The 12,500-nt window shown below is 38.5% G+C and overlaps 2 protein-coding genes across 3 annotated transcripts in view; one reads left to right on the forward strand and one right to left on the reverse strand.

Annotated features, from left to right (window-relative positions):
* LOC143026668 (uncharacterized) overlaps window positions 1-12,500 on the forward strand; it is a 148,025-nt gene that overhangs the window by 49,116 nt on the left and 86,409 nt on the right. The gene's annotated exons all lie outside the window — the stretch shown is intronic.
* LOC143026124 (putative CENPB DNA-binding domain-containing protein 1) lies at window positions 9,010-9,489 on the reverse strand. Its single transcript, XM_076186127.1, has one exon. The coding sequence runs from the start codon at window positions 9,487-9,489 to the stop codon at window positions 9,010-9,012; it is 480 nt and encodes a 159-aa protein (XP_076042242.1).

The raw sequence follows: 12,500 nt of genomic DNA on the forward strand, positions 1-12,500 counted from the left end.
GGAGAACCAAAACCTAAATAAAGAAATAGAAGAAATAAAAATACAGTTAAGAAAGGTAAAGGATAAGATTGAGGAATTAATGGGGAATAACAAAGAGAATAAAGAGTCCATAGCAAAAGAGGTAAGTGGTTGGAAAAAAGTCCAGGAGGATAACAAAATTGAATTTAGAGATATAGTGAAACAACAGATGAAGGAACACACTCAGGACACAGTTATTAAAGTGATGAGAGAGAAGGAGAATATAGTAAGAGACTTAGCATATAAAAACAAATGTATGATTATATTAGGAATGGAAGAGAAGCATAATCCAAATAGGACTACAAGAGTAAGGGATGAGAAAGAAAAAGTAAACAAGATATTAACAACATTTCAAGAAGGTGAACAAGAAATAGAGAAAGAAATTGAAGAAATTTATAGGCTAGGGAAATACAGTATACACCAGTCCACACCAATTAAGGTTAAATTCAGGTCACACACGACAGCAGAGAATGTCTTATCAAAAACAGGAAAACTAGCAAAAAGTGATCGGTATAAACAGGTATGGATAAAAAGAGAGATGAATAAAGAGGAAAGAGAGGAGAAAAAAAATACTAGAAGCTAAGAAAAAAAAAACGAGAACAGAACAGAATCAGACTAAGAGAAATTCTATTGGAAAGTAGTGAATATGAAAGTGAGGAAATGGTTCATAGCAGAGAAAAACGGAAGGGAAACTGAAAGCAGGAAAACGAAAAGTGTCTTTCACAAATATAGATGGGTTAATAACAGGCTTGAATGAACTGAATGATTACCTAATGGAAAAAGAACCGAATATTATGGGAATTGTAGAGACAAAATTGAAAGATCCATTACCACCCAACAGTGTAGGACATGGTGCATATAATTGTTGGATTAGAAACGGAGAAGTAAAACAAGGTGGTGAAGTTATGTTCCTGACTAAGAAGGATATAAATGTGAGGAATGTTACATATGGAAAGAATAGAGATGATTATGATGGAAATAGAGGACAGGGACAAGAAGAGCAGGAAGTTTGTGGTGAATTATGTGCTTCCTAAACCGGCTTCGTGGGAAGAGAGAGAACACAAAGATATGTTAGAAGATACAAGGATAACACTAAATAAGATAATGGAAGATGGAGGAAGAATAGTTATAATGGGTGATTTTAATTGTAAAGAAACCTGCTGGGAAGAGATGACAATGAAGGATGGGGACGACCTATAGGGAAATGTACTACGTGATATGATTATAATGCATACAATGACAACGGATACAAGAGAATACTTGGTATAGAAATGAGGAAGAACCATCGAGACTGGACCTAATAATCACATCAGAACCTGAAATAGTGGACAAGATTGAATATAAGACACCACTAAGTAAAAGTGACCACATATTAGTTGAAATGGAAATAAATGAAGAAAAATACATGAGAAAAAACGAACAATATAGAAAGGGAACATTGAAGTATGGAAAAAAAATTGATGAAAGGATACACAAGGAGGAAAAAACAGTGGAAGAGAAATGGAAAATTTTGACAACAATTTTATAAGGAAGGAGTGGTAAAGTATGTTCCAAGACAAAAAATAAATAAATAGAAAAAAATAAAATAAAATATTAGTGCAACAAAATAGGTATCGAGTTAAAAGACAAAAGGGATAAAGCTTGGATAAAATAGAGGAAAGACAAAAGACCCGAAAAATGGAAAATATATACTGGTTATAGAAACCAAGATGTACAAGTGCGCAGAAAAGAAAAGAGAAAATAGGAAAAGGATGTCATAGAAAAATGTAAAGATCAACCAAAACTATTGTATATTTGTAAAAGAAATAAAAATTAAAAACAAACAAGAAATAGTGAAACTACGACAAGGAGGAATTGGATACACAGAGGAAATAGAAATGGCACAAATTATGAACATGCATTTTAAATCAGTGTTTACGAGAGAGAAGATACAACTTAGAGATGTCGAGTGGGAGGGGGAAAGTCCGACCTATGTAAGAGATAGAAATAACAAGGAATGAAATAATGAATCACTTGAATAATCTCAATGTTAGAAAATTGCATGGTCCAGATGATATGGCTAACTAGATTTTGAGAGAATGCAGGGACGAACTAACAGACAAAATACATAGTCTAATAAACAGTTCATTGAAAGAAGGAAAAGTTCCAGAAGATTGGAAAAGAGCAAATATAATGCCAATATATAAAGGGGGAAACAAGGAAGACCCTACTAACTATAGACTGGTCTCTCTTACAAGTAGGGTAACTAAAATTTGTGAAAGAATGATCAAAATTAGATGGGTAAAGTATTTAGAAAAAATATATACTAAATCCAAGGCAATTTGGATTTAGACAAGGACGATCATGTGTCACAAACTTAATGTGTTTCTATTCATGACTAATAGATATAATACAAGAAAGAAAGGTGTGGGCTGATTGTGCGTTTCTAGACCTGAAAAAAGCTTTTGATAAGGTACCACATAAGAAATTGCTAAAGAAATTAGAAACTGCAGAAGGAATACAGGGCGAACTACTGAAATGGATGGAAGACTTCTTGCATGAAAGAAAAATGAGAGTGGTGATAAGAGACAAACATTCTAATTGGATTGAAGTGATTAGTGGAGTTCCACAAGGAACAGTTTTGGCCCCAATAAGGTTTGCTATATATTTATATATTAATGATATGGATAAAGGAATTGAAAATCACTTGAGCTTCTTTGCGGACGATGCAAAACTGTTGAAAAAAGTGAACACTGAAGAAGATTGAGAGTCGCTACAGAGTGATCTCAATAAAGTATGGGAATGGAGTAGGAAGTGGGGGATGGAATTCAATATTAAGAAATGTAGTATAATGCAAGTTGGAAGAAGCAATAAAAGAATAGTGGGATCATATAAACTGGGAGAGGAAGAAATAAAAAATGGAAAATGAGAAGGACCTGGGAGTCATTATATGAATGATATGGCCCTTGAGAAACATGTAAACAAAATTTTCGGAGAAACTTATAACGTAATAAGAACAATCAAAGTGGCATTTACATACCTGGACGAAGATATGGTGAAGAAAATACTAGTCACTTTGATAAGACCAAGATTGGAGTATGCAGCGACGACGTGGTCAACAAGTACAAAAAATGTATAACAAAACTTGAAAGTATACAAAGAGCAATTACGAAATTGGCACCAATGCTCTCAGAACTATCATATTAGGAGAGGCTGGGAAAACTTGAGCTACAGACATTGGAGCAAAGAAGACAGAGAGGAGACTTGATAACTATTTATAGAATCGTGAAAGGCATGGAAATTATTGATAGAGAGGATCTAATAAAATGAGATAGTAGAGATACAAGAGGACATGGAAAGAAAATTAAGAAAGACAATTATAGAAGAGACCTGAAAAAGAACAGCTTTCCCCACAGGATAATAGACGTTTGGAACAAATTAAATGAGAAAATGGAGTGTGCAAAAACGATACACAAATCTAAAAACAGTCTAGATAAAACGAGATATGGAGACGGGACACCACGAGCATAGCTCCCCATCCCGTAAAATACAATTAGGTAAATACATATACACAATTATAGAAAAGACCTGAAAAAGAACAACTTTCCCCACAGGACAATAGACGTTTGGAACAAGTTAGATGAGAAGGTGGTGTGTTAAAAAACAACACACGAATTTAAAAACAGTCGAGATAAAATGAGATATGGACACGGGACATAGCTCTCCTTCCCTTAAATACAACTAGGTAAATACATACATACATTGGAGATTGGTATGTTATAAACTTGTATCTTAACTTTCTGTAAGCATTCTGCTGAAGAGGACTACAGATAGTAGTCGAAATATACAATTTCTCTTTACATCCGTTATTATTTCTCCGATAGTGGGTTTACAGTGAACATACATACAACCAAAGGGGGGTAGCCAAAACGAAAAAGGCATAGAAACCACTCCCACCCATTCCATTTCCTATATATTCCACTCCCCTCCACCCTCCTCCCTCCCTCTTATCTTGGCACCTCCTGGATGACGGGTCATCCCTGCATCCTGTCCACTCCCCTGGGTCAGAAGCAGTGTCGCATGACAGCACATTCAGAGCAAGGCCGCTTCATAATTTCGGCGACCCCACTTCTCCGTCCCCTCATGCAGAAAAGGAGAAGACGGGAAGAAATCCCTTCGGGCTGCGTCATATTTTTCTAATACATACTTCCTCACCTCCCATCCCCCACCCACTCCCCCTCATGCATCACAGCATCATCCACATACAACCCTTCTCCATTAACCCCTATCTTCTGCCCTCTCCCGTCCCTCCTCCACAGACATTCCTCTCTCTTGTAATGCCACTTTCACCCCATCCATCCATCTCATCCTAGGACGCCCCCTCATATTCACTCCTTCCACCTCCGCCTTCCACACCTCTCCTACTAATCTTTCTTCACTCACTTCCTCCATGTGTCCAAACCATCCCAATACTCTTTCATCAACCTTATCTCCCACTTCCCTTTCCACCCCTGTTCTCCTCACTTCCTCATTTCCTACGCTATCTTGCCTAGTAACCCCTATCATACTTCTCAGACACTTTATCTCAAACACATTCAAACTCCTTCTCTTTTCCTCTCTTATAAGAACATAAGAACATAAGAATGAAGGAGACTGCAACAGACCATAAGGCCTACACTAGGGAGCTCCGTATCCATCACCACCTGCTATCTCCATCCATAAAGTTGTCTAATCGTTTCTTAAAACAACTGATAGTTTCAGCGCTTACTACATGGTTACTTAGTTTATTACAATCGTCGACCACCCTGTTAGTAAACCAATTCTTGCCTATTTCCTTTTTAAATCTAAATTTGTCCAGTTTATAACCATTACTGCGAGTCCTGTCTGTTGTTTTAATATGATGACCTTGTTTACATCACCTCTATTAGATCACCCCGCACTCTGCGTCTTTCCAGAGAGTGTAAGTTAAGATGCCTAAGCCTCTCTTCGTAAGGCAAATTTCTGAGTCCATGTGTCACCCCCCCGTAGTCTCCTCTCAGAGCGTTTCTATTCTCTTTGTTCTAAAGTAGTTGTTGAGGGGTGAATAAAATAGGTGTAGTCGTTCTGATGCTTGTTGGTCTAAATCAGTACACCTCGAGAATCCCACACGGAACTCTCTACATAACGTCAAGCCACCTTCGTTCTGACATCACTCTTTCATTCATCCAATAGTCTTTTACTTCTCAAACAAGTGCCACACCTTAAGGGCGTGACTTTCCTTTCTGCACCAATGATTTTTCTCCTCCTCCACCTTTTTCTCCAATTAGAGAGGCTGTTATACTCTTCTAAACTATGTCACAATGTAAGCATTATGTCCGCTTACAGTTACAACAGTCAAAACAATATTACACACGAGGCGACAATCCGCATTCAACCTACACTCAGCACTTTTAAATATATACAAGGCGCGAGTCTGACTCAGCTATCCTTGACGCCTGTCAGCCGTCGGCCGTTGCCTCACAAGTTTTCATAACAACTGACCCTGGATTAGCATTCGTTCTCCATCTACCTCTCGATCTACTCTGATTTACCTTAAACGTCTACCTCTATCTACCGGCCTCCTACACCATGTATCATTTTGGTCATTCTTCTCTGTACTGATTCTAGTGAACTGATGTCCGTTCTGTAGGACGGAGACCAAAACTGTACCGCATAGTCAAGGATGGGTCTAACTATCGCTAGATAGAGTTTGATAATTACCTCTGCACTTCTATTCGTTACCCTCCTAGCAATGAAACCTAATGCTCTGTTAGCTTTATTCCTGGCGCTAATGCACTGTTTCCTGGTTTGAAGGCTCGGACTCACTAGAACTCCCAAGTCTCTCTCGCACTCAGTTTTCTCTAAAAGCGTGTTATCTAAGCTGCATCTATTTTCGGGGTTGTGTAACCCTACGTTTAACACGCTACACTTAGAGATATTGACGTTCATTTGCCATTTCACCGACCATGTGAACAATTTCCTCATTCATCGGTTTCATTTTCTTAGCGCTTCCCACTGCTATTACCTTTCCTTCCCTATCCTCCTTCATATTTAGCAACTCCCTAAAATATTCTGCCCACCTTCCTCTCACTGCCTTCTCTTCCATTATCATCTCTCCATGTGCACCTTTTACCTTTTCTTCTCTACTTGATTCCCCTACTCTTCCTCTTTAAATTCCTTCCAAAACATCTTTTTATTACTTTCAAAATTTCTGTCATACTCTTACCCCATTTCACATCTGCTCTCCTCTTTGCTTCCTTTATCTTATGTTTAACTTCCTTTCTCTTTACTTTATACCTCTCATACGATTCCCTCGTCCTAATTTGTAGCCAATCTATGAATGCCTGCTTCTTCTCTTCTACACATTTCTTTGCTTCCTCATCCCACCACTAACTACCCTTCCTTCTATATCCTCACGCCCTCCTTGTTCCACACACCATCTTTGCACACCTTATGACGCCCTCCTTGAACCATACCCATTCCTCCTCCACTCCTAGTTCTACCCTATCCTTTACTCCCTCCCACTCCTCTTTCAGCTTCTTCTTATACTCATTCTCCTTTTTTTTTTCTCTCATTTAAGCAGTTCACTCTAAGTACCTCCTACCTTCTGCCCTTTTCCTCTTTCTCCACCTATTCTCTACTCTCATTTTACCTTCCACTAGAAAATGACCTGATATTCCCCCACTCTCTCCCCTTAGGACATGTACATCCTTAACTCTTCCTACCATACTCCTGGTCACCACTATAGAGTCCATTAACGCTCTATCTACCACCCTTCCATCCACCACCCTCTCCCATTTGTACTTATGCTGGACTTTCTTCCTAAACACTGTATTTGCTATCATCAACTCTTTTCAGACACATCTCCACCATCAATTCTCCACTATGATTATTACCTGGAACTCCATACTTCCCAATCACTCCATCTATTGGTTCATTTCCTACCCTAGCATTAAGGTCTCCCAATACAACTACATTGACATTTCATCCTAATCCCTCTATGCACTCATTTATATCTACCCAAAATGCCTCCCTTTCCTCTACGCTCTTCTCACTACCAGGTCCATACGCACTTACAAAAACCCACATCTCTCTTCCCAGCTTCACCTTCATCCACATCAACCTTGATGAAATATCTTTCCACTCCACTATACGCTTACCTATCTCTTCATTTATTAGTATAGCCACCTCTTCTCTCCCTCGTCCACTCTTCACTCCTGAGTACCTCCCAGCTACATTCCCAAACTCACACTCGCCCTTCCCTTTCATTTTAGTTTCGCTCAAAGCCACCACATCCATCTTTCTTCTCACAAACATACTGCCTATTTCTTCCCTTTTACTCCTATTTGTACCATATCCACGCACATTAAAATACCCAAACCTTAGGGTACTGGTTGGAAAACTCCCAGACCCTCTTATGCCTTTACTTTTTTTAGGAATGTCCCCTTTTGGGGCTACAGATACCAGGAGTCCTAATCCCATCCCCGCCCCGGTGGTTTTTTTTTTTTTTTTTTTTTTTCGCCTTTTACGACTTGGTGGTAGCATTCTCTTCCCCCACCACAGGGTAGGCGAAAAAAGGAAATGAATATTCAGAGAAATGGTACAGGACAGTAACAAGGGGTTGGGGGACAGCATAACGGAGGGACATTCGTAATATAAAAGTGTCATCATTTCTCTATGAACAGAGCTTTCCTCGATCACAGACAAAATGATGTACGGCTCTGGTCCGTAGGGGCGCCCCATATAAACCCTAAAGTATCAACTGCATGCTACTTTGCCACAATAACATGCAGGTAAATACAACTAGGTAAATACATATATATACATAAACATATCTATACATATACATATATATATACACATACATATATGTACAAATATATATACATATATACAACCAGTCCTCGTTTAACGACGGAGTATCGTTCAGAAGACCCCGTCGTTAAGCGATTTCGTCGCTAAACGAGGACCCATTGAGAGACATACATGTATGAGCATATAAACAAAGATTCGGAAGTAGGCAAAGTGACAAAGTGCTACATGCTAGGTTATTTTATTCAGGTAATGTATATTGACACATTTTGTATGTTTGTTTACTTACTGTCTATCTTACTGTGGTTGTAGGTGCAGGGATACTCGAGGGGACCACATCAATCATTTATTAGGTTTAACGTCTAATATACATGGGCACGTTATGTGCCTACAAGTGCAATGAAAGAACTAAATGGGCGTCGCTTCTATGCAGTAAGATTATACAGCCAAGGCCGCTTTCACACGAGCGTTTCCGTACGCGCGTTCGGGTACGCCGCGTTTTAACTTTCAATGGAGTTCAATGGGACCTTTCACACGACGCTGTTTGCGGACGTGCAACGCAGCACAAACGCAGTGCCAAGAAGAACGCATCCGGTTTTCCTGACGCACGCGTCCTTGCTGGCTACTAGTGGCAATGAGAGCTTTCACCCGAACGTTCTAGAACGCGCGCACGCAGGTCCCGCTGCCATATCAGTCATCTCTTCCAGCTGGGTGATGTAAGTTACACATCCCGTTCTGGTGTGTAGTTCATTTGAGTATGATATAACAGTCATGATTTATAGGAAATATGCATAGATATTTGAGCACAGTTGATATACATGCATGCATACATCACGTAGCATACTAATATTAATTAATGAAGAACATTTTCAGACGAGTAGCAGGATGGCATACCACAACACTGAGGAGTTGATTTCCGAAGTAGAAAAGAGGCCTGCACTATGGGATCCTTCGAAAGAAGGTTCGGGTTGGAGCGCTCACCGCAGGCCAGCGGCAGGGACTTGGTCAGTGAAACGCGAACGCGTGGCAAACGCGTGTACAAATAGCGGATGCGTTTCTGTGCGTCCGTTCGACGCGTGCACAGAAACACTCGTGTGAAAGCGGAAGATAGCCTCCTTCTTCGATTATCTTGTCCAACTCTTCAATAATTAATTTGCCTGCCTCTTCGTCTGCACTCGCAGCTTAACCATAAACTCCACGATTATGCAAACTGAATCGAGTTCGAAATCGTTGAAACCATCCTTTGCTTGCTGTGAAAGTTTCAGTGTATCCTTCGCCCTCACGTGTCTTAAGGGTGTTGAAGATGCTCAGCGCCTTACTTTGAATCAAACCAAGACTCACAGGGATATTTTTCTCGATATTGTCATCAATCCACACCGAAAGCATTTTCTCCATCCCATGCACCAATCCTTTTCGCTGCCTAGTTAACAATGCGCTGTATCCTGTCGATAATTTTGCCATTTCTTTGATACTACTTTTGTTCTTGAGAATTGTAGAGATAGTTGAATGTGAGAAGCCATGGCTGTCAGCAATAGCTTGGACTTTCTTACCTCCCTCGTGCTCGTTAATGACTTTCATTTTTATATCTAAGTCGATGGCTTTCCTCTGCTTCTTAGGACCGGATCCAGTAGGAGAATTTGTATTCTTTCGTTTTCCAGTCATCATGAAGGGATAAAGTTGTATACTGTTAACTAGAAATCACTAAAAACTTGAGGAGCAAATTTAAGTATAGACACGCTAGCAGCGTGTTACGGTTACAACTGACGAGTAGCGATCGCATGTGTTTCGGTAGGCGCGAAGATTCGAATGCAGTAAAAGAATATTTTTGACAATTTTTTTTTTTTTTTTTTTTTTTTTTTTTTTTTTTTTTTAAGCAGCCGTCGTAACTCCGACTCGTCGCTAAACGAGATCGTTGTTAAGCGAGGACTGGCTGTATGTACATATACATATATTATATATATATATACATATATATATATATGTGTGTGTATATACAGTATATATATAAATACATATATATATACATATGTATAAATATATGTATATATATATATATATATATATATATATATATATATATACATACATATATATCCATATATATAAACACACACACACACACACACACACACACACACACACACACACACACACACACACACACACACACACATATATATATATATATATATATATATATATACATATATATACATATACATAAACATACATATATATCCATATACATATACATATATATATAAATATATATATATATATATATGTGTGTGTGTGTGTGTGTGTGTGTGTGTGTGTGTGTGTGTGTGTGTGTGTGTGTGTGTGTGTGTGTGTGTGTGTGTGTATTCACCTCGGATCTGCTGCAGCCTCCTTTCGAGGCAGCCAGACACCACCCTACGGCAGTGAGCTCAGAGCTCATTATTAACAGATCTCTGGGTAGGTCTGAGACCACTCACACTCCACACACCGGGACAGCAAGGTCACAACTCCTTGACTAACGTCCCGTACCTACTCGCTGCTAGGTGAACAGGGGCTACACGTGAAAGGAGACAAACCCAACTTGTCTCCGCCCGGCCGGGGAATCGAACCCCGGTTCTCCGGCTTGTGAGGCCAGTGCTTTACCAATACGCCACCGGGCCGTGTGTGTGTGTGTGTGTGTGTGTGTGTGTGTGTGTGTGTGTGTGTGTGTGTGTGTGTGTGTGTGTGTGTGTGTGTGTGTGTGTGTGTGTGTGTGTGTGTGTATTTACCTAGTTCTGTTTACCTAGTTGTATTTTACGGGAAGGGGAGCTATGCTCGTGAGATCCCGTCTTCATATCTCATTTTATCTAAACTATTTTTAAATTCATGTATTGTCTTTGCACACACCACTTTCTTATCTAACTTGTTCCATCTGTCAATTACTCTGTCAAGAAAGCTGTTCTTTTTCACATCTCTTCTATAGCTATCTTTCTTGATTTTCTTTCCGTCCACTCTTGTATTTCTATCATCCCTTTTATCAGATTCTCTCTATCAATAATTTCTATGCCTTTCATGATTCTGTAAATAGCTATCAAATCTCCTCTCTCTCTTCTTTGCTCTAGTGTCTGTAGCTCAAGTCTTGCTAGTCTCTCTTCGTATGATAGTTTTGAAAGTGTTGGTGCCAATTTTGTAATTGCTCTTTGTATTCTTTCAAGTTTTTTTTTTATACATCTTTATGTACTTGGTGACCACATCGTTGCAGCATAATCCAATCTTGGTCTTATCAGAGTGATTAGAATTTTCTTCACCATTTCTTCATCCAGGTATGTAAATGCCACTTTAATTGTTCTTATTATATTATAAATTTCTCAAAAAATCTTATTTATATGTTTCTCAGATGACATATTCATAACAATGACTCCCAGGTCCTTCTCATTTTCTACTTTTTTTTATTCCTTCCTCTCCCAATTTATATGATCCTGTTATTCTGTTTTTGCTTTTTTCCAAATTCCATTATACTACACTTTTTAGTGTTGGACTCCATCTCCCACTTCCTACTCCATTCCCATACTTTATTTAGATCACTCTGTAGTGACTCACAATCTTCTTCCGTGTTCACTTTTTTCAATAGTGTTGCATCATCTGCAAAGAAGCTCATATAACTTTCAATTTCTTCATCCATATCATTAATTATATAGCAAACATTATTAGGGCCAGAACTGTTCCTTGTAGAACACCGCTTATTACGTCATCCCATCTTGAGTGTTTGACTCTTATCACTACTCTCATTTTTCTTTCTTGCAAAAAGTCTTCCATCCATTTAAGCAGTTTGCCCTGTATTCCTCCTTCAGTTTATAATTTCTTAAGCAACTTCTTATGTGGTACTTTGTCAAAGGCTTTTTTTAGGTCTAGAAATGCACAATCAACCCATCCATCTCTTTCTTGTATTATATCTCTGCACGCTTGTACATATTCACTTCTATAACAAGTATATATTTTCCATTTTTCAGGTCTTTTGTATTTTTCCATTTGGTCCAAGCTTTGTCTCTTTTGTCTTTTAACACTCTACAACTTTTGTTGTACCAGCACTTTACATATTCTTTTTCTTGTTTTTGTCTTGGGATATACTTTTCCACTCCTTTTTTTTTATAATTTTTTGTCAAAATATTCCATTTCTCTTCTACTGTTGTATCTTCTTTGTGTATTCTTTCCCATTTATCATATTGAAAGAATTCTCTTATCCTATAGAAAAAAAAAATCATACATCAATCTTCCTTTTCTATATTGTTCATTTCTTTTCATGTATATATATATATATTTTTTTCATTTAGTTCTAGTTCTATCAATATGTGGTCCCTTTTACTTATTGGTGCCTGGTATTCTATCTTTTCCACTATTTCAGGTTCTGATGTGATTATTAGGTCTAGTCTCGATGGTTCTTTTTCATTGTGTCATTCATTGTGTCATTCTGTGGTCAATAATCATCTCAAGTAGAACATTTCCCCATGAGTCTTCTCCACCCTTTACGGTCATCTCTTCCCAGCAGATTTCTTTGCAATTAAAGTCGCCCATCATAACTATTCTTCCTCCATCTTCCATTATCTTGTTGAGTGTTATTCTTGTGTCTTCTAACATACTTTTATGTTCTCTCTCTTCCCACAAGGCTGTTTTTGGGGGCACGTAGTTTATTACAAACT

Source organism: Oratosquilla oratoria, chromosome 6 (assembly GCF_046742065.1).
Source record: "Oratosquilla oratoria isolate Oo_2021 chromosome 6, ASM4674206v1, whole genome shotgun sequence".
In the NCBI taxonomy this organism is placed as follows: Eukaryota; Metazoa; Arthropoda; class Malacostraca; order Stomatopoda; family Squillidae; genus Oratosquilla; species Oratosquilla oratoria.

Bases quoted from the DNA above. Each gene is read 5' to 3' on its own strand.
- LOC143026124 (XM_076186127.1), bottom strand. From the start codon at position 9,489: ATGACTGGAAAACGAAAGAATACAAATTCTCCTACTGGATCCGGTCCT.